Here is a 24,632-nt window from a genome sequence, read left to right on the forward strand (position 1 = left end):
TTTGTTTTCCTAAAGAACGATAACACGAAACAAGAGATATTTAATCATGAATTCAATATATAAATGTTACTATGAATAACCATACGTAGAGTATCAGTTCCAATTTAGATTGAGTATATTACCAAGGTGTTTTAGGCGAGGGCGTTAAGAATTCACGTTTTTGTAGTAGTTTACAACATACGAATCCTTTCCAATGAAAATACCGTAACAATGATGACAAAAAGATGAGAAATGTCTTGAAAGAATTCTGTAGTGGCTTTTTAATTGAAATTTGTACATTAAATGGGCTTAAGATATTTTGGCTCCAGACAAAGCTAACTCGAATTTTAGTAACGCTACATTGTTACAAGCATGATATAAACTTTATTTTCGATATGTGTATATAAGGAAACCACTGCATCTATACATACTTACACTTGGAAAACAAACAAGTTTCCGAAGAACGCTTTGACGACATTACTGAATGCTTTTGCAGTATTTAGTTTTCTTGTTTTTTTTTGTATTTTGTAAGAAAGATTTTCAAAAATTCACTTCAACATAGAACTATATCTCCTACTATCTTGATTTTTATGAAAGAATTTGTCTTAATACAGAATAAAAGCATGTTATGATTAAAACAAATAGCTGTTGAGATGATAAATTCCTTAATCCAACAAATGTAATAGCTAGAAAAGATGGTTTGTTTCCCCCGATCCAATGCTTACATTACTAGATTTGCAAGCAAAAACCAGCTCCATGGCAATGACTATGGTTACACTCACCCCTGAAAGGTAAGCTACATTGTGTCTGAAGTAATACAGTTTTATCGTGGTATATACATTACTAAGTAGGCTGACAAAAAGAACGAGAACACACATAGTGCAAATAATTTATTATCTGAATTCAAAAATATTAAGTTTCTAGGTGTAATACTACCTCTATGTATCAGAAAGAACTGGTCACACCCATAGGGAAATATACGTAGGGAATTAATTAAATACATTAAAGATTCAAAACTATTATCGTTTCGTCATTTTTCTAATTGAATAAAAATGATTGCATCACTTTTCAACATGAGGTGTTAAATTGATGACAATCAAAATGACTCCTAGATATTAAGATTGTATCAGTTTGTCAAGACATGATGAACTCGTCAGAGTTAACGCTTTACCCGTCAGCAGATAATAGCAGTATTATCTAGCTTGATTGTGTTTACTAACATAAACGAAAATATTCGTAATTTAAATTTATATTCACTACTTACTGTAATACTTAGCGACCTTGAATTTATCAAATGTCGGAAGCTGCAGAGTTAATTTACACTGCCTTTAAAACAACGTTTTAAAAAGTAGTTGTGAGATTAGGGAGGTCCCAGACAATTGTAATTTTTATAATATAAAAAATGTAATGAGCGAAAAGATTCATACTTTCGCGAATATTTGCAAACCGAACAATACTGAAATAAATGCAAAATCTTGAAACAATAACAGAACAGAACAGAATAACAAAAAAAAAAAAAAAAGAACATTTATAGAGGCTATTTTCAGAAATGATTTTAGGTTAAAAAAAAGTAGGCTGTGTACTGGCACCATTCAAATTATTTTATTCTACAAAAATCGTCACGAAAACGTCATACATTTATATCATAGAAATTCCAAAAATATTTAATAAAATTTGAAAAGTAATAATAAATAAATGATAAAATACTGATAAATATATTGCGATAAAAAAGCAATACATTTTGTATATGTAACACTTTGAACAAGTAAAACAAACACAAAAAAGAACTAAAAAAAATTTACAAACGTATTGTGGAATAAGTTATTTTTGTTAACCCCACTGGCGATACTTCGATTAAAATTTTTCCGAGACGTAAATGTTCTTATGTGTCGGGTTCAATGTTGCTGCAGGTGTTCCCTGAGGGATACAAGAGCGCAATTATTTGTAATGCATTTTCCATAGGGTACCTATGTAGTTTGAAAATTAATTAAAAAAAAAAAAAAACACACAAATTAGCAGAAAATGGGTTTCAGTTCCTAAAACTAGAAAAGCATACTTTTTATTTGCACAAAAAAAGTATATGGTCATGCGGCAAAAGTTGACCTAAATTTCAGTTGTTATGGACTCTTGAAAATTCAGCACAAAATACACTGGAAAAAAAAATGAAGCACCTAGATTTCATTTATGAGAAATCATTTCAACCCTATAACATTTGATTAATTATTACCAAAATAAAATTAATCATAAATGGGTAAGCTTTGAAATGAAAATAAATTTTATAAAAAGCCATATCCAACCAATCAGGTACCACCTTGTATTCAGTACTCAGTACCATGTTAAAAAGTTCCCGGTAGAATGTAAACAAATAATTGCGCATATATATATATATATATATATATATAACGTCTCAGAATGTGACGACTCTGTTCTCTACACTGCTGCATCGGATCAAATTGATACAGGGAAGATAACGTAAACTTATAGAAGGGTCTGAAAAATTCCCAACGATGTTAGAACTGTCAAATTTGCGAAGCAAATTTTTGTCGTTCCCTCCGCGGGACTCGAACTCGTACCGTTGTGACATCTATGTACTAAGTTACACCCCTAGATTAATCCTACGAGGAGGAATGATCCGGCCAGCGAAAGCTATATTTTTATATAGCCTAGCTGGCCGAGTGGTCTAGGGCGCTGGACTTAGTGCAGGCGGTGTTGCCATAGATGTCACAGCGGAACGAGTTCGAGTTCGAGTTTCGCGGAGGGAACGACAAAAATTTGCTTCGCAAATTTGACAGTTCTAATATCGTTGGGAATTTTTCAGACCCTTATATATATATATAAATGGGGAGCTTTTTATCCAAGACCACAATTTACATTTAAGGCAAGCGACAGAGCAATATTGTGTGGACAGATACTGTTACATAGGATTTACAATATGAACACATCATGCAATCGTGTACACACTTGCGACCGTATCAGTTTTCTCGAATTGTTAATTTTAGCTTATGACACTTATAAAAAACATTCGAAAATGTCGTGAATGTTGTGTTATCTTATAAATGGAGTATCTGAGGAACTAACCAACGACCGTTTACAGTAGAAAGCAATACGAACCATCTCTTGGAGTAGGAAAGTCAGCACTCCTCTAAACATCTTTCTAGTTATTGCATGGCAATCAGTACAATCATGAATATCCCATAACAAATGTACTTAATTTCGTGGACTAATGTAATTCCTTAGCTCATTTCTAATTAGTGTTCATACATTGTATATGATATTCTTATTCTGAATTATCATTCACATCCTAAATTATTATGCAAGTAAACTTTATTCTATGTGTAAGCTTTGAATTAACGATTTACATAGGTGTAACATTAGTTACTCCGGAAGGGTAAGCGTGTCCGGCTATCTCAGTGACAAACATCATATTACAAGCATTAGAGATAGAAAATCATACAGTAATGATCATGACGATGGAGTTATTTGACAATATTCTCGTTATACTAAGAATGTCAGCGTACAAAGCAATGGACGACATGAAAAGAATACTCCAGAGACCCGAGATATTGCCACTTAGGAGGGGGAAGTTTACAATTGGAAAAGTAAAGGCCATTACGTTTGTCATATAGACAAATGATGACTTTTATTAACAAGCATTTTTTAAATGAATTAATTTATTAGTACTTAAAAGATAATTATATTTTTCATGTCGGCTCTAACTATGTGAAAATGCACGAGAGACGTAAGTATTTTAGGTATTTGACGAGAGAAAGTATACGTAGCAGTTTTCCTGTGTAAAGTAATATGTAAAGTTATAAAATAAAAAGATAAGTTCTGGTTTCTGTAAGTACAAAAGCATTACGCTTACTTGATTTAGTGTTAAGTATTCAAAAAAAGTTCCAATAAAATGTGAATGTTGTGTTGGCAAAACCGCTGCAAAAAGCAGTAAACAGGATCTGGCAAGATGGTACAAACCGCCGAGATGTAAATTGGTATGCGTTTCTCTGATAACAGCGATAACGGAAGTTTCTCTGTGCATTACTGAGTGAACATGGAGCCCGATCCTCACATACGTAAGGTTACATGTAAATGAGTCACCTTGATTACAGAGGACGAAAATTTCCGAGTGATACCAATCGTGAAACTGCCGCTCCGGTAACAGACAAAGCCTTATTAAAGCACAACTTCCCGTGGTACCACTACAATATGGCTCAACACAGAACTATAGGATCATGACCCCTCTCATCTTGCCAGATTCCGCCCGCCCATCACTACAACAATTTCGTTTTATTCAATGAAGTAGCAATGAAATATAAAAAAATGTCATACTAAGTATAATACACACTCAATTCACTTATTAAAAAAAAAACAAACAAACAAACAAACAAGCCAAAACAAGATTTGCAGCTTTTCAAAGTTTTAATCGATTCGTTCTTCAAAAATACAAAGGAAAGTTTCACTAGCGACCATTTCAATTGACAAAGTGCGTGAAGTGTACAGCCAAATAAAGACAAATATGGCGGATCTAAGGTTACTATAACAGGTCACAAAAATGTAAACAAAACTATTTGGACAAAAACTCAAAATAGCATGTGTACAATTGGTAGAGCCTACTGACGCTTCTCCAAAAGTTTCATTTAGTTGAACTATCTGGTTTAGAAGAAGTTAAGAATACAAAAATGGGTACCCTTTCAACATATCATCTTAAAAAACAAAGTCCACCCCATTCTAATGGTTACCCAATATTCATTCAGATGGATCATTATAATAGCATGCTCTCATTAGCTTCACCTGATGATCCAGGCTGTGCGTTTTAAAGAAATCATTCAGGTTGTTCTATGACAACATAGTCACTTTGAAATATTCTCCAATCTCTATATACATATATTTTAAAATATATTATACAATATATGTCTAAAACAACGAATAATCTCTGTTGCTCATTTCAGTGGAAAATTCTAGAAACCTCATCCTCACGTTTACCCAAGATATCACCTGCTATTCCACTTTCATTAAAGCTACCACACCATTCCCATCTTGAAACAAGCTATTTCACTTATTTTATCACTTAACCCTTGATTTCACTCAAGCTAACTCCCTAATCCTAATTTTAAACCTCATTCTTAAGTGCAATGTCTATACAACTCTTAGTGGAGTTCAATTTCAGACTCGAGCGACATTAACTTCCTGTTCGATGACCTTGTTTATGTTTTGAACATTTCACCGCCGCTTTATACTTTATAGAAATTGATCCACTACTTTTTTGTTACATTTTCTCTGCATCTGCTTATCACTGCCATTTGACATTTTGACAGAAGCTTTATATAGTTGTGCCGTATCTTGAGATTCGAGTTCAGACTGAAGCGACATCAAGATATTGCCTGACTGCTTTATCAATATTATTCGGGTGAGAAGCGGGGTATCCTTTAATGAGCTTTGCTCACATTTCTTTAGTTTATCATATATTATGATATTATATTCATTGCCGTGATTAAATTGAAATACATATACAATATGGGTAGGAAATGCGAGGCTCCGCCGAGCTATTTCCCCAGTTCCAAGCCGAAGGAGGACCCAGAAAGTCCATAACCTGCTAATGTAAGGATACAGCAAAAAAAAAATAACCGTATACCTTTATTCGTTTAACAAATAACCTCATTGCAGGATAAAAAATAGTATTTTAACACATTTCGACTATATCCCATGACTGTTTGTACCGTTCCCACACAAGAAACAGATGTTGCCAGGTCCTTAATCATCGCAATTTCTAAAGTTTAGCATGAGGCGAGATACACTAGACCCGTTTGAATAATATAACAAAGGAAAGGACAGTGGACAATCAAAGTTGAAGCATTTGTCACTAAGTTTTGTTAAAAGTTTCCCTCTTTGGTCAATTTCGAGATGAAAGTCAAGTTAAGAAGCAGACTTAAATGTGTGTTTGTAATGCTCTTTATCGGGAGTCACCAAATACATGTACATGTATATGAATCGTAAGCTAGAATTAAATATTATACGACTATTGCACGTCGGCCTTATAACTGTGTAGGAACAGAACGGCAAGTATATAGCGAGATGCATACTTACATGTATACATCTTACTCAGGATGCCTAACTGTACAAATATGTTGTCTATCAAAATGTTCAACATAGTAATGATTTCGTCATATATATGTATATTAGCTGTATTACTTTGAATTGTTTATCACAGAATAAGACTTACAACATTGTACAGTACTCAACAGGGAAAAGAAGGACAACTCGGCAGCGTCAAAAATAAGGCTTTTGTTAAACTACCTTTCAACATCCACATAGAGAGTTGTGTATTCTCCGTACATCAAAAAGAAACAATAACAAATAAAAAAATTAATGAAATAAACAAAACAAAACAAAACAAAACTAACAAAAACATGCAGTAGTTCTATATGTTACCTGCATTGCTTACGTTACGATTACAATAAAGTTTCTTAATCCTGGAAATATTCTGTTGACAGGCGAGGGAGACAACAAAGAACCGCTTAAATTGTTCAAAGACTTGTTATTGATTAGAAATAACATTTCGTTCAAACTTCAAGCATCCCACTCACAGGCACTTCGGACCAGGATTTTTTTTTTATTTTCCTCAAAAATATCATTAAATCATTTTGTTTCCATATTTGAGTTATAATGCGTGTGACATGTCCGCTTGCTATTTATTGCTGTTTATACTATGCCTAGTTTTCTATAGAGAAGTATGTAGATGAAAAACTAGGCATGAATTTTAAATTCTGTGATTGGCGGATTGATATCAAAGTAGTGACGTTTTGGCGGGAGAAAGTCCGGGAGTGAAATTACCGAATTTATTTTTTGTTATTTGCTAATGTTTTTTTATTTGATATATATATATATATAAACTGTTCATATATCTCATGTATTTGAGGAAATAAAGGTATGAATGAACATTAATAATTAACGAGATTTATTTCACTGGGAACATTCGGTAAATCACTGCTATTTATGTGATAATGAGTATTCAATACTTTATTTCTATCGTTCTCTGAACAAGTATTGAGATTTTTAATTGATTACCATTACCACTAATGAAAATCTTCAAATTCTATGAAATAAATAAGGTACTTTTTTCTCTAGATTGTATTCCGTAGTTATGATATTTATGTTAGAATAAAAATGTATATGTATTTAAGTTTTTATTTTAGCATTTATGATACATTTTCTTTTGATAATCACTTATTTGAAACCATAGCTGCATGTGTTAAGAGTAATTTGATGTTAATAAACATGTTTACTATCAATATTGATTTTTTTATTCATATTGCGACCGGGAAATATATTCAATCGTAAATTGTTTATAATAGAAACAATTTTTCATGAATTATTCTATTTTTTTCACTTGTTTGAGTTCTGTTTTATGTTTTGGTTACAACTCAATATTGCGTTTACCTATGATTTTTCAACTCTCTATTCCACTATTTCCCCATGCTCAGTTAAACTCTCCGACTCAATGGCAATATATATCGTTTGTTACTCGAAAAATATGTAACGTGATTACCAATACGTAATATTTGAAAGAGATTCTCTACTTAGCTTTTACTTTGTAAAACAAAATATTCTAAATTATCTTCTAAATATGCCCCAAAAAAATATGTTGTAAAACGCTGGATTTTTTATTGGTAACATATTTGTCCAGTGGAGTGGACGTGTTTGTCAACAAACGATGACATTCCCATGGGAACAAATTTTGTACCGCTACTCGCTTTCTATTCTTTCACTATTATGAGACCGGCTTCACAAATGGTAGTCACCATGAATTCTTTCGGGCATGACATTTTATGAGCAACTCGGCGAGCGTTTTTAGAAAAGCTATGGACGCTTATCTATGCACCTGGTGAGTGTTCCCAGTTTTTGGTATAGTGCAGGCTACTTTTATTTTTAGACACGTTTCATGTTTTTATCATTGAGTGTTGACTATTTTCTTCAGTCGTTACCATTGATTCATGTTCTTGAGTATTACCGTTCAAAACCTGACGTCGAATTCACAAAAAGTCGTAAATGTGAAATTGATCGTAATTTATGACGCCACAATGATATTTTTAGATTGTGACATCATTATTACCATCAACTTTACACTGGCAACTTTTTGTCAATTCGACGCCTGGATCCCTTGGTTTCTCTAACACACCAATTCTAAAACTGAAGGTAAGGTTAGCAAATATTAAACAATTAGGATCCCAATCAGAGTGAGAGTGGTTCACAGGCACTTGTTGGACAATCAGAGCTACACAATTTTAAAATGTTGGACAATCGGGAATAAACCGAAAATATGATAAATTAAGAAGAAAATCTATATAATAAATATTATAATTAATTGGTTATCATGAATAAAAAAAAATATGATCACTCGTGCCAATAACGCTAGAGGATTTAACTTGTGCATGGAACAAGTCTGCACACATGTGATCTAGGTGTTCTTCGGCACTCGTGATAATATTTTGGTTATTCACTCTTTCCAATTAATTATCCTATTATTATCTGATATCAATTGCAATATATATGAGAAAAAAAAAGTCAGAAATACGATTAAAAATAAAAACAAAATACTTCTAGGTATAATGGCCTCGTATTAATGGAATTGTCTGATAAAACTCTGTATTTGTAATAACGGAAACATCGGTTTTACAAAATAAATTCCAATATTTTGGTTGAAGATGTTAGCAATATTCATGTAACTGTACTGTTCCTAAGAGAAAGTAGTCATCGTCTTTTAGTTAAAAAAAAGTTTATGATTATAACTTAAATTTTGATTAAGGTCGTTTTGAAATCCATGAACAAAGCGACTACATTTCATGTGACAGTTTGCTCTAAACGAATACTCGTTTTGTTCTGAAAATTATATGACTAACTTATTTGTCAGTTAATTTCATTTCAACACTATATACCTAAAGAAATAAATAGAATTAGTTTTATTATATTTCAGAATATTGTTGCCTGTGCCTGAAGTATCGAAAAATGACATACAGAAAATCATTTTCATCTAAATGATTTTAAATTATGAGCTGTTTCTGAGCTTTAATTTCAAAATCAGCAATTACTAGTCAAAGTGAGAAAAAAGATCATCATTGAATCAATTTACTTTGTAAATGGCAGTAGTAGAAATGCTTGTTGCAATGTTTGCATGCCATGCAGCCCAATACTGAAACGAGGATACAAATATTATAGCAAATGTTGTCGTTCATAAACCTACTAACGTATAGAACAATAGACTGTTATAACAACCTTTTTATCTCAGATTAAAAGTTTGAGTTATTGAAATGATTTACTTTTTGAACAAAATCGTTGTATTTCTGAAATAGTTTCTTTATTTATATCGATTGGACTATTAATAGATATATTTTCAAACATCGATACGTTTTGATTTAGAAAGGTAAAAAACACACAATAAAAAATAATGTGAATATATTCTCAATGCCTTCTTTCACACGTTTGAAAATTTCTTGTCCGAGTAATTGAAGAGCTCAAAACACATCTAAGTAATCGGGTTTTGTGGTTGATCTTAAAGATATACAAATGGTATTATAGTATTTGCCTGTATTTCTGAAAATACCTATTTAAAGTTCAGCTTCAAATGCACATAGAAAATAATTTCAAAGTGAGATATTGTACGTTATGCATGAAGTGTCAGTCCGTGTAAGAATCATGTAGTGGATGAAACACGGTATAAAAAAAAAAACATCATAGTGTAACATGACTATTTCACCATCAGAATCAAGGAAAAGGATGATATTTTCCATATCAAATTGGCTAATTGAATTATAATTTCATTGAAATGCACTGAAATTGAACATTTCGAGGGCAGATAACTCTGTCAAAAAAATCACATTTTTCTAACATTCTATTGAAAATTTTTTGAGTAAAGCCGGTGACGCTGAGATGTTATAATGGTCTATTTAAAAAAAGAAAGTATCCTTGAGTGGTATTACATTGTCAGATCGATGGGGTTTTGACATGCATGTTTCTGATTTTTCCCATTTTGCCTGATTCTTACAAACACTTACACTTAATGAGTATAATATCTTATATTGTAAAGTGTGTTTCATGTAAATAAGTAACAGTATACTTAAATGCTTATATCATAAACGCGTATAAACAAAAAATCAGCATGAGAGAGAGATTAAAGATGCTGCAAACCTTATAATTATGTCGTTTGTAATAATACAATGCATTCAATTCAATGGGCCTAATATTCCAACAGTAAAGCTGCAGCTGCATCCAATGGCAGATTATTATACACATGAAAATGACAAATTGCCTATTAAAAGGAGGAGTGCCAAACCCCCGCATCCCCTGGATCCGCCATTTGAAAAGCAGGCTTTAAATTTGCACAAATACATGTAATTAAATTCCCCACCAAAGACTGTCGTGATAGAACGTCGCAGGTATTTAAAAAAAAGGAAAAAATGTGACGTTATATTGCAACATTTCTTCTGATTTTCTCACGGTTATAAGTTGGTATCAAGAGAACCTGAATGGTTGTAGACGGACTCCACTAACAACTGGGAGCATAGATCAGGTGCACCGGTAGGGTAAGCGTCCTCTGCTTCTAGAAACACCCACCGAGTTGCTCTTAAAGAGTCAAGTCTGGGGTAGACGAAAGAGGAAAGGAAAACCATGACACGTTGAACAAATCAGTTTTCATGGTGCAGATGGATACACCGTAACAACCCAAAAGTTCATGACCATAAAACCTTTGTGGTGATGACTTCAATCTTGTATCAATATATCCCTGTTCCAGAAGCCTAATTGTAAGAAGTCGAGCGCGATACAAAAAGTCTGCGTAGTAACGGTAAGGTCTGGCATTAGATGTGATATGAAAACTCCATATGCAGGTACTGAAGGGATGTTGCCACAGATGAAAGGAAAGCTGACAATTCTGTAATAAATCTATTAGAACCAGACGAACAAATAAAACTAGACCCAGGCATAGAGCTTAACATCAGAACAGGAATGAAATATAGATTGCTATTAAATCCATTTAAAATGGAAAATGAGCCTGAATAAATGAATACCATCAGAAGCATAGAAAGCAGGCAGAAATGAAATTATCGAATACTTGTATGATTTGCTGATCAAGATATGGAACCAAGAATGAATATCATTAGAATGGGTAAAACATACTAGTCAAATTAGCAAAGAAAGATGATCTCAGTAACTGTGAAAACTGGAGAGGTATCACGCTTCTTACAAGAACAAGGGACAGTACTCAATATATATTTAAATTGTATAGATTTTGAGAATGCTTTTGATAGTGTAAACAGAAATGGAATATAGAAGTTGCTACGACATTATAGTCTGCCCATTAAAATAGTCAATATGATAAAAGCATTGTATGAAGATTTTAACGTATAAGTAATACATGATTCTAACCTAACTGAACCATTTCAAGTAAAACTGGTGTTAAGCATGGATGTCTCCTTTCACCTACCTTGTTTTTGATATTCATTGACTGGGTTACAAGACAGGTCTTCAGTTTAGAAAAGAGTACAATTGATACAACGGCAATGGTGAACAACCTTGAGGATCTATTCTTTGCTGATGGAAAATACAAAAATCAGAACATTCAATACAAATGTAAAATCTGTTCTACTCTATGGATCAGAAACCTGTGACTTACCAAAGGACTCCAGATGTTGTCTACAGATGTCTTCGTTATATATATAGGATATGGTGGCCTCAAACCATTGGTAACAAGAACCTCTATATTTGAACAAAGCAAGACCTAGTGAATGAACAAATTAAAAAAAAAGATCTTGGCAGTGGATTGGACATACTTTAAGAAAACCTTTGAACAACATAACAAAACATGCTTTTGACTGGAATCCACAGGGATGCAGGAGACAAGGGAGACCTACAAACAGCTGGAAAAGAAGAAGATTGAACGAACTAGATAATATTGAAACCATTTGAATAGAATCCAAACAAATTGCTCGAAACAGAGTTAGATGGCGGACGACTGTTTCAGTCATATGTTTCGTTAGGGACGAAGATGACTAAGTAAAGTAAGTAAGTAAGTCACTTACATTAAAAAAAAAGAGAAATACCTTCGTTGCATATGAAAAAAATGATTTTAATTTTTACTCTGGTTTGGAAAACATAATATAGTATTTATTTGATCAATACAATCGAATTTCAAAATCATTAAATGCACAATTTATATTAATGTTTTCAACTTTATCGACTGAAAGCTATAAAAAAACGAGCGCACTTTGCGCTTAGAAAATATTTTTTTCCAAGGATTGATTTTTATGGGGTCTTATTGCATGCGATGTGGCAGTAGATATCGAGACAGTTCGACCTCGAGTCCATTTGTCGTAACAACTAAAACTTCTTTGCAAATGTTACAGTTAAAATGTCTTCATGACATTTTGAGACTTTCATAAGGATACAAATCTTCCCTACATTATCAGGGTCATATCAAGTTGGCAGTGAATGACCACAGGTTAATTGCAAATGTAAAAATGTAGCTATTAATCATGTACAAATTAGCAGTCACTTAATTTCAAATTAACGGTTACCGCTCAGTAATTAATAATAATAATAATAATAGTAATAATAATAATAATAATAATAATAATAATAATAATAATAAAAACGTAATAAGTCATAAATTTGATATTATATACCATGCACCGCTGAACTTACAATCACAAATTATTCTTATTAAATTAATAAAATCGAATGACCACATTTAATTAAATGCAAATTGTGATAGGCAGTTAATTACCACAAATTACCTACAAACACACAATATTAGTTCCCTTTACAATCAATTTAATGCAAATGATAATTGGTTGCTATTCAGATATGCATAAGTCAGTTTTATAATATATACGAAGCGCAACACAAGGGTAGGCATCATCCTCTAAATAGATCTTTGGAAGTATGCCAAACCAATTGAACACGTGAATAAAACTGTTCGCGTGTTGTCTCAACCGCTACACAGTGGATGGGTCTAACGACCCGCGAACAATTATCAATGCACAATTCCGATGTGAAAACAATCCGTTTACCAACACAAAATGTTTAGTACCATCTTGAAATACGTTCTTTAACACTGCCATCCCTAACTATTTCAGTTGCATACCATTAGAGCATTAAAACATTTCAATTTCATATACATTTTAGTACATGTATCTTATATATTGTCAGCCAAGATCACAAAGGAATTATTTATTTATTATCTAAATGCAGTCATAGCTTTGGTATAGAAATATTTTTATCTGCTTCTTGCTCTAACGCCAACCACACCTCAGGATTTAAATAACATAATTTTATTATCTGCCACATAAAACGCAGATACATATGGCGTCCAAAGAAATCAGAGCAGTAAGTACTTGCTCTAGTGTAGCGAATCAATGGTGAAATATAAAAAAACAAAATGCTGGAGGTGAAGGCCAATTTAGGATTTTAAAATTAAAACAATTATGATAAATGTTAGTTCTGACATGACCACTGTTGTAAAATTCGAGATGTAGGTTTCTGTAGTCTCCTTTATTTCGAGCTATAGAGGATATATTGGAGGTAACCATTTGCCAAATGAATGGTTGTTAATGAGTAACACATCAGCAGTATATATGTAGTATAGATGCAGTATATATGTATGTGAAATTAAAGGATTTAGCATCTTTTACATTTTTATTTTTTACGAGATTCTAAGGAAATTCTCGTATGAATATAAAAAAGTCGCCAAAGAGAGGAACACAGTAAGTGCCAATTGAAATGCCAACTTCTTGCTAAAAAGAGCCCCAAATATAACAAATATGTTATAGATGAAGAAATCAAGTATGCTGCAAACCTGATCTTCTGTGTAGAACACTTAACTCTTCTACGATGTTTTAGTAAAATATGTTGATTTGTAAGCAAGAACAACATAACTTTTCGAATCAATAAACGATTTACGAATAAGTCCTTTTGAACGAGATTTCAATTTATCATGTGGCAACGCAGTGTAATGAGTTTAGAAGTCAAAAGTCTGAAGAGAACTAGTTTCCGAAATGCTACGGGATTTTCGGTTTTGATAATTTTTAAGTATGTAGTTAATTCTACTTCGACAGTAGGTGGTATTGCAACCAACTTTCTGTTCGCCCATCACTGCGCACAATATTTTTGTAAGATGAATTGACATCTACTTTGTGGAACAAAATGAAGATCTACCTTCCTTTGTATTGGATTCTTATAAAGTACGCACATTTTGTTTCGATATTGAGAGAAAACATGAAGGACTTATGGTTTTTAAGGATGTTATCCTTGTAAAAAGTAGTACGTTTGTATATGTCATTATCTGGGGTGATACTATCAATGCCAACTTCCTTAATAATAAAGCAATTGAGGAGGTAATGTGCTTTTACTTTAAGTTAATTTTCTTCTGTAACTTGAGTATATAAGGGCAAATCTTTCGCTGTATCTGTGTATACTATACTCGGCGTCACATAAATAACATACTGTTAAAATTTGAATAAAAATATTTTCTACGACTTTATTGACACCAACCGTCGTTTAAATTGTCTTAAATGACTTGCTCATTCGTTTAGCCAAACAGCTTCTCAAAAACAAGTCGCTTATTAGCTTAAATCATGCGTAACAAATCCTTACGGGAAAATCCCATACTAATATCCGCCATGTTGGTTTTTACGGGACGATTTGTTTACAAACGAAGTTCGTAAGTTCCCGTCGAACTCCGGTGACAATCGTCTGCTTGATCAACTTCTCGGTATTGTACGTTGTTCGCGTAAAATAAATCCGAGATATCCGAAATAACGCCGAAGTGCATTCTGGGTTCTTCGGTTTTTGGACAAACTATTTAAACGTAAACAAGATCTCCTAGCAACCCGATCACTGTAAACATGGCCGACTTTTTACAATGTAAATATTGGCACCTAGAATTAAAATCTGACCGGAATTTAACGATTCAATATTTAGGGAGAAGCCGTTTGGCTAAACGAATGAGCAAGTCATTTAAGACAATTTAAACGACGGTAGGTGTCAATAAAGTCGTAGAAAATATTTTTATTCAAATTTTAACAGTATGTTATTTATGTGACGCCGACTATAGTATTTTTGGGCCAACTGTAGTATGCCCTGTGGTATGAGGTTTTCCTCGTCGTTCATTGAAGACAAACGGATGACCTTGGGTTGATATTTTTATCCCCGTGGGGTTCTTGTCTCTTTGATATATACATCATGCCTATTCTTGTTATAATTCCAAACACATACAATATTGCTTGCAGCTTTGCCCGTAAAGAGAGAGTAAATTAAGATAAATTTTCTCTTATATCATCCATGACAACTATTCGGTTGACAACAGAAGGGTCTAAAACAATAGTTCGTTTTACTTGAATTATAATTTACTGCTTCTACAAATGAGGTCTTATGTTTAATATCTGCACACCTTCATTTGTCATTACATAAACAAGAAATTAAGGGTTATGTAAAGAGTGGTGTTAAAATGTCTTTGATCCAAACGAATACGTCGTGAATAATAAAAATCTGACATTAGTAGTAAACTTGTAGATGAACATTCATTGAAAATCAAACAATCACGCATTTATGTATGCAAATTTTGATTAACAGAAGCAAACAACACAGGAGAACATAACAAATATAGTCTAAAACAAAAACTAAAAACTAACAAAATTGTAAAAAAAAGTACAATAAATCACCAAGAAAAAATAAAAAATCAAATTAAAGTTTCAACATTTAGGTTGTTATACCCCAACTAACGCCAATTCAACGGAAAGACAAATAATACTGTATAAGTCCTAAATCAACTGCTATATCAACTGCTCTGAGAATAGAAACACCAATATTTTCTCATAATTTACAGTACCTATATGTTAATTAACAAAGTTTACCATATGACACAATCATCTTGTTTTGTATAGATGAAAGAGAGACATCAAATCAATATTCATTTTCCGTAACAAGTAAACATAGAACTCTAATTACTGATGAACAATCAGATGAATAAAACAAAAAGTAATATATTGTTATCTTTCAAAATGACTTATAGGTAATGTTTATTTAGCAATTAGAAACTTATTTATGTCTGCAAATCCTAAAATGTTCTATAAATGGCTGGCTACGATTTTGTCGGCTCAAATGTGGATACAGATTTCATAACTATTACATGCTAAGAATAAAAGGGAGGGTGCAAAAGCCCCGACAAATGTGGGGATGGTGGTGGGTAAGCATTTTTTTCAAGCAAAAATAAATAAGACTTGTTGATGTAGTGAACAATTTTTGCGAAAGATGCTAATTATGCACGTGATTCGTGTAGAGCTATTTGATTGGCTAATGAACTTATTTGGTAAAAAAACTAATTATAGGACAAAAGATTGCTCTAAAATTTAACAGCTGGAAACTTTAATACTTAAGTAAAAGGTTAAAGAATGGCGACATAAATTATACTGATGAACAATCAGAGTAATAAAACAAAAAAATAATATATTGTTATCTTTCAAAATTCCTTATTATAAGTAATGTTTATTGAACAATTAGAAACTTATATAATGACTTGAAATAGTTTTTATTTGTTCCTGTTTTATGGGGTCGATAAATGAAGACCTTAAATTTATTAAGCTAAATTATGCAAGGCAATAAAATGTAGGGTTTTTATTTGTTCCTTAATTAATTATACATTGTACAACGCGTAAAATAGTAAATATCATTACTCTTGTACACTTTGTTTCGTGAAATAAATATAATGAAAAAGGCACTATGGAGGATGTTATACTTGTGTATACCACCCGCCCAAACCGGTCATTTACTTTTCCTCTACGTTCCGTTGTCTATTTCGTCATACTACCGCCCAAACAAACACTCAAACATCAATGAAGAATTTATCAGCGATTTTTGTGATTAGGGTGCAAGGAAGGCACATTAATTGTGCAATGATGAATTGGATGGTTCCACCAGTTTGTATTACAGAGCATTAAATCTTTTAGAGAATTTATCTTACACGAACTTAACGAACTACACACTTTACTCAGTGTAATATAACATATACTCCGTATATAGCGTCACGGTTTCCTAAGATTAATTATTCAGGTACACCACCCCTAAATAGCAAGTTAAGAAGGTAGTATAATTGGGTATAACACAATTAGCATAAAAACCACCCATCCGTCGCGAATACCACCCATTCCAACTGGATTTGTTTTTATCCTTTCCGTTCCTTTGTCCATTTTTCATACTTCCGCCTAATCAAATAAAAATAGATGATGAAAAATAAAATGCAAATGACGAAATGATCCGTACTTTTTGTATAAAATAATGGTGAAAAGAAAAAACTCAACAATTGTGCAAGAGGAGTGAGATCGGTCTGCCAGTTTCTATTAAAGAATTGTGCATCATATTGTTTTATTGTTTTAGAAATTATCTAACACAAGCTAATGATATAAGATATAATTTAACACAGAATGCCGGCAGTTGAGGATGGTATAGTAGATCACCACTTAAACTTTCAAAAGAATGCATAATATAAATAGCTACGTCTCATCTTATTCAAAATATTCATAAAACTAACTTCAGGAGTTGTTTTTGGTACGAGTAGTTACTATCGAGGAGATTGCAAAAAAGTACTATAAATCATCCTCATTGAATCAATATGTAACAATTTATACAGGTTTGAAAGAACAACTGAGGCAATGTTTGCAGATCGAGCAGCTGTAAATTGAACACTGGATACCAAGATTACAGCGAATGATGTTCCCCTAGCTGTAAAAGTAATCCTAAAGACTAATACAATTTTAACATAAAGAAATATAATGAGCGAAACAGAAAGACTACAGTTATTGTATTATAATTTGTTTTGTCTGCATTATATCGATGTAAATATATTTCTTTAATTGTTTGTAGTTTGTGTCGATTGGATTATGAAAAAAGATGCCAAACATCGATACGTTTGGATGACAAAAGAAAAATAAGTGTATATTTATGCAAATTGTCATCATACAATATTGCATCAGATATTAGCATTCTTTTTCATTTCAAAATTATTTTAATGACAGAGTCATTAAAGAGTTCAAACCACCTCTAAGTAATCGGGCTGTGTTGTTGATCTTGAAGACATTTGAATAGAATCATAGCAGTTGTCTGTATCTCTGAAAATATTTAAAAAAAAAATTCGGTGTAAAATATTACAAATGTTAAGCGTCAAATACATGTATGAAATGTAATTATTTCAAAGTGAGATGATAAAGCAGGTTATGTAAATTATTCACTGGGAGTTTGCATTCATTACCAAAAAGAGTATTTGTCAAATTAATAGCGTCATCACAAAAACAATTTTGATATTTCATATTTAAAAAAATAAAAAGTGCATTCGTAAATAGTTAACAAACAGTCAACTTGAGGAAATGAAATGCAAATGTCAACCTAAGAAGATGAAGTACATTATTTTTGTTAACACTGAAATTATTGAACATAAAGATCAGTCTTGCACATTAAAAAAATATCAAAATAAGAGAGACTGAAGTACTACATTCATGGTCAGTGTGAATCGTTTAGTATTTGCTATTTCAAATGACAGAACGTACAGTTTCATTACGGTATGATCTGAAAAAGCTATTACTATGACCAGTTCATAGAAAAAAACTGCACTCAGAAATAAAGTAAATTTATTTCCATTACTTTTCCTGAAGATTAAAGTTTTCGTCGTCTTTTCTAGTATTTTTTGCAAAATAAGTGATATTATTGAGTTTATCATTGTATTTACATGTCTGGTTCATTTGAACACAAAACCTTTTCTACAAATATTAATAAGACTTGTATAGTTATTTTTATTTCTCATATGACTTAGTTCTATATCGCACATATACTATATGACGTCCTGATAATTTTTGATAAACATATAACCTCAAAATATAAGTAGTAATAAACTAAATCGCAAAATGCAACACTACAAAAGTTCACTTAATGTCTTTTTATGTGCGTTATGATAATTTAGACTTCCAGGATTCTATAGTTTTTAAAATTATATATGTTACCTTCGGTCATACAATTCACTTTTTGCATTTGTTTCTGAAAAAAAAAAACAAAACCAAACACAAAAATGTTTCATAGAATCCACTAAACTTATATACAAATTCATTGAATTCAGTTCCACTCACTTAATTCTTGAACAAATTGACGACCAGTTATATTGTTGTATTACATATCATTTAGCAGTATACCATTCCTGTTGGTTAAAGTTATCACTTATCAACATGTAAGTATGGATGGTTCCTTATATATCATCATGGCCTAAAATACACTACACGAAGCGTCTTTAATATAATTTGAAAAAAAAATAACCATATATTAAATCTAAAATGTTTTCACAACCTATGGGTATTCAAATATGAAAGAGTTATCAAGGGAATCAATATTCAAGCGGAAATCAAAAGAATGTAATCCAGGGACAAAGACCAGACATGGGAAACAGACAACACAACAAAGAACATAAAGAAACTAAAAAGAGAGTTGCACAACTTCAATATTCAAATAATATTTTGTGACAGTTTCATTGAATTCAATATAATGTTTTTTTAATGAGGATTTGTTGATAATATCAGGGTACCTCTCTGTATAAGGGGAGACAAGATGTACACCCGTTTCAGCTTTAACCACCACGAAACGGCGGTGTAAAAATACTGATAACTGATCCCACTTTACCACAATTGTTTAAAATTGTAAACATTACACTGATTTTTACACAGGGCTCATCGAGCTGCTGGGAAAACATTCTTTTGCCTAAAACATTAGTGTCCTTACTCTAAAAGTTATCTGATTGACCGATTGTACTTCAGAATATTGGTTTACAACGGTTTCCAATTTGAATCATGCTGTCGTTTTTCTACGTGAACTTTTTAGTTTCATTGTAAATGAGCAACTCGGACTCCACTAAAAACTGGGAACATTGCCCAGGGGCAGCAACATATATATACCGTTAGTATTTAGTTTTGGTCACATATGTCAATTGTCGGTAAAGAAATTTTTCACAGAAATATTTTGTCATTAAATAGGGCTTAAGTTGAAATAGTACTCAACCTCTTGAAGGATCATTCCGACTTTTTAGGAAAGCAATAAATATTATTGTGAGACCAATAGCTATGACAGCAGCAACAAATTATAGCTGGTAGTAAATCTTTATTAGGCTTGACACCCTGGTCATTTGCTGCAGTGCGAATTGTAAAAAGGCATTCATAATGAATAGCAATGTTGATTATTATACAATGGTTATGGGTATTGTATTTAAAAACAGTTATTTCATATTATATTATTTTAATATTACTGTTTTCAATTTTAATTTTTTTCAGAACTTTTTATTTTCTGCATCACTAAACTTTTTTTTACCTTAAGGTCTGGGATAGTGAAAAAAATCGTGCAGACTACTACGTTTTGTGAAAACTATTCTCATTCATAACATGGATAACTCTGTGCATTCTATAATGATCTTTCATTTCGTCCGAAAAAAATAACACGTTTTACATATTGAATTGTTGACTATAGTGTATGAAATATACGAATATTTCCTACCTCTAAGTGTGATGGTTATGTCGGATGAACCAAAAAAATTGTCCACATTACAATTATAATCACCAAATATTTTCCGTCATGACTTGATAGTTAGGTTGGTAATGAATCCATCAACATTAGTAGTGACTCTATGAAGTTGCATATCTACTGAAGCAAACGTTGTAGTATGATAAATGTCCGAACCAAGAACTATATCCTGATTGTCTAGATACCATTTAGGCTCATTTGGGTATGGCTGGGAGTAAAATATTACAGATAAAATGATGTAGGCGTCTAATTCTGAAATCATTTTGTTTAATATGATTGGCGGCCCAGAAATTGATTATATTAAGTATTATATAACCCTTTTCAAGACAAACAGTGTGCCATTCAATTTTGTTCCTGTATTTTTAGACGCTACATTTACCTCTTTAAATTTTAAAATTTGTTTCTTCAAGGTATTCTCTCGCAATATTACGCTCCACAATTAGTGGATACATATAATTGATTTTATATACATAGAAAAGAAAGGCATGGGATGAGGTCAGGTTAACGAGGGTAATACATAGAAGATCGATCTGAAGTAATTTTCAATCTCTATACCTTTGACTGTAAGCGTCGTAGTTTTTTTAATAATTGCAAACCCAGATACCTCTGTACTCCAGTAACAAGTGTAATCACCAATATCTTGATAGTCACAGAAAGGTATAGTTAATGTGTATCTGTTGTTGATTCTGGTTCCTGTTAAGGTTCGGATTTTTTTACTTCCACTAGTGTGTATAAAATATTGTGGTACTGCCCCGACCGTGTTCAGTGTACACTCAATTTCAATTCTTGATGAAGTGTCACACAGTATATTCCTCTGTAGAATAATATCAACTGTAAGTAAATACATACAACAGCTGTATGGTACAAACAATCCCCACATTTTGTCAATTGTCTTAACGAAAAAGACAATACAACAAATGACCTGCTAAATTGAGTCATTGATATTTTAGTGCTCTTCGGCAAAAGCAAATTTTCTTTTCAGCACATGTTTTGATTTTCGTTCTTGGATTTTCTTTCAAAGGTAACGTTTGATGGTTTTAAAAATAATTTGCCATGCATATACTTTTATCTAGTAATATGTTTGGTTCAGACATACAGTTGATCTTACACATATGTAATTATCAGCTTCTACCATGTTCAATATTGTATGGAAGGACCATTAGTGAATCTTTTTATTAAAAGCCCAATATCAATGACGAAATGTAATAGCAACTTACTTGAACGTCATAATAAAACCTCCTCAGTTGATCCTAAGGCATTTGAAATTTTACAAGTATATGACTTCGTAGAGAGAGAATTAGAGTTATATACAGTCAGGTTTGTTAACCAACCATCAACTTGTATTTCATTTTTATACTGCGTTATTGTTACAAGTACTGTTGATTTTATAATATTGTAGTCACCACCATTCTCTAACATATTATTGTCAAGAAACCAATCAATCTGTACATCAAAAACAGAAAAAAAATCTGAATTGACACAACGAAATCGCTGCCCCATTCTTGTGAAAGTGGGCCTATTACTACTGGATATCCTCAAATTGAGAAAGAATCCTCAAATAAAAAAAATTGTTTTCATGGAGTTTTGACCAGTTAAATCTATGGGACATGTTCAACTGATACAACAGAAATTATTTCTTTATGAATTTTCTTCTGAGAAAATCTGCCATATTCTTTACCTTGGACTTGTAATGTTGTAGAAGTATTTAAGTATGGTACGGTCGTTCGTACACATGTGTAATCACCATCGTCGTCCAGATTACAGAATGGTATGGAAAGGACGTTTGTCAACGTTTGAATTGTCCGAATATATCGACCTTTCCGAGAATGTATCCATTTCACGAATTCACCTCTACTGAAACGAAACGAGCAAACGACAGTAACTGCTTGTGATTCAATGCACACAAAGTTCTCTGGCATTTCTAAAAAAAAGTATGCTTACTATGATAACATCAACCGACTATTTGATGGGTAAATTTGAAATTTGAAACAAAAAAAATTCATTTGGTATATATATAAAAAAAAACCAAATTGACAAAGGTATATTATAAAAAATGTACAATTATATGTATTTACTATAAGAATTGAAAACATAGCAAAAAGCAGATCCTAAAAATTATTTATTCTCTCTTCTATATTAATTGATTAATGTTTGATTTCTTTATATGTCTTTTGAAATAAGAAACAAATATCAAAATTGAATAAGAGAGAGGCTTTCATGCCGCTGATAATTTGATTTCACGTCCTGTTTGCTATATTTTCTTTCTTGGTTTATTATCACTTGTGCGATCTTTTGGATGATGGTAAGTAAGTAATGAAACAAGTTTGACCCTTCTAAATTCAGTCGGAAACCATGTAACAATACATAGTTGGTTACAAATCTGAATATGGATTGATTAAAATGATTTTCTACTCAGTTTCGTGAAAACTATCAGTAAAACTTCTGCACTGAGAAAAGTATTCAACTGTCAAGTTGTTAAGTGACGTTTTCTACTTATCATTGCATGTTGCTCCGCCTTGAATTCTTCCGTTATTGCCATTTCCGTATAACCATAAAGCAATCCACATCATTGAACAGTTACAATTGATCGAATCCCAGCTTTGAGAAAAGTATCTAAAACAAACACCTAATTTTGTTATTTAATCTAATAAAGATAAAAACAAATTAACGAACCAATAATCGTCAATCGCGAAGGGAGATAATAAACTATGGTATTGCCCATCCCTTGATTGATAAACAAACGTGGGTCCATTGGATTTGTTTATTGAGACATATGCAACTAAGAAAATACTGCATGTGAAGTAACACTGGTAGTTGGTAGCAAATATGAATTTGTTACAAAAATAATCATATAAAATGGATATTAATGCTATTTGGACTCCAATATGCAGAAATATTGTCACTCTTCATTCACAAAATTCAGTACCATATTATTGAGTTATACTGTTGTAAGAATTCAGGAACTCCATGCTTAACTTACATTTAATTCTTTTTCGTAACTGTTAGGTATAAGTGACATAGGTCGACAGCTTGAAATGGAACAAATAATGCAGCATAAATTCATAATATATAGATTATTTACACATAAAATCTGCTTTGCACACGTCTGTGTTTCCGATTAGAAATTCGTAAAATAATTGTTGAAGAAATGAAATGAGTGGAAATCAATAGTAATGATTACAAATTAAAACTTGATTATGTGTACTATTTTCATTTGTGTGTGCCAGATACCCTTTTTGTTCAATGGTCTTTTAAATTTTAGTGTCCTTTCAACAACGAATGTTTTCTTACACTACCTTTCTTACATTTCAGAGAAGGTCGATCCAATGAAATTTTCTTCAAAAATCAAGCCCTTGTTGATTCTAACAAGTCTAAAAAAGGAAGAATTACATAATCTATTTCATCTTATAAAAGTACCAAAATGTCTTTTTGCGTGATTTCACCCAACCAGTAACATGAACTGGGTGCAACTGCAAAATTATCTATTTTTCCTGAATCATAAACAACTTGCAAAATTACTTAAAAACCCTTTTTATTTGAGCAGCCATTAAAAAGTGAATATATAATTGGAAATGCTAAACGTTTATTAGAAGGCTGGCTTTGTGTCTCATTTTATACAAAAGAAAGAACATCGTTTAACCAACTTCCGTGATCTTAACTTTTTTTAAAATACTAAGGACGTTTTGTCAGTAAACAAACCTTAATTAAGGGATTTTCCACATATATCCCTCCAAGAGCCACGAGATGTTGGTCACGACAGACACTATAGAGTCAATGGTCTAAGGAGATATTTGAATATTTAAGTATTTAGAAACAATATTTGATATCGTGATAACAGTATGTATTGCTAAGCATATAAACGTATAGCGTTTGTCTAAATTCATCAGAATAGAAGCTATTATTTCCCTCGTATTTGAACGAAATGTATAAGGAAGGACTCATCACACGTATACAAATGAATTTATCCCCACAAAAAAAATGAAATAAAAAAATCGTTGTAATAATCTGAAAATCAATATCAATTCTACTTAGCATTATTTCATTATTATTCTTTAATGGTA

The 24,632-nt window shown here is 32.0% G+C and overlaps 1 protein-coding gene across 1 annotated transcript; it reads right to left on the minus strand.

Moving 5' to 3' along the window:
- Nucleotides 1–20,561: 20,561 nt before the first annotated feature.
- LOC148619075 (uncharacterized) lies at nucleotides 20,562–22,490 on the minus strand. Its single transcript, XM_088577016.1, has 3 exons — nucleotides 22,250–22,490; nucleotides 21,089–21,402; nucleotides 20,562–20,860 (listed from the first exon to the last, which is right to left on the minus strand). Exons 1-3 carry the CDS (start codon nucleotides 22,488–22,490, stop codon nucleotides 20,621–20,623), a joined length of 795 nt encoding a protein of 264 aa, XP_088433142.1. The 3' UTR covers nucleotides 20,562–20,620.
- Nucleotides 22,491–24,632: the final 2,142 nt, after the last annotated feature.

Source organism: Perna viridis, chromosome 4 (assembly GCF_037379345.1).
Source record: "Perna viridis isolate PV_CMFRI_1.1 ecotype Kerala chromosome 4, ASM3737934v1, whole genome shotgun sequence".
Classification (NCBI taxonomy): Eukaryota; Metazoa; Mollusca; class Bivalvia; order Mytilida; family Mytilidae; genus Perna; species Perna viridis.

Bases quoted from the DNA above. Each gene is read 5' to 3' on its own strand.
- LOC148619075 (XM_088577016.1), bottom strand. From the start codon at position 22,490: ATGCCAGAGAACTTTGTGTGCATTGAATCACAAGCAGTTACTGTCGTT. The intron at 21,403-22,249 runs GTAAAGAATATG...ATTTACTTACAG, and splicing joins TACAACATTACAAGTCCAAG to TTGATATTATTCTACAGAGG. The intron at 20,861-21,088 runs GTATTACCCTCG...ATATAATCAATT, and splicing joins ACTTCAGATCGATCTTCTAT to TCTGGGCCGCCAATCATATT.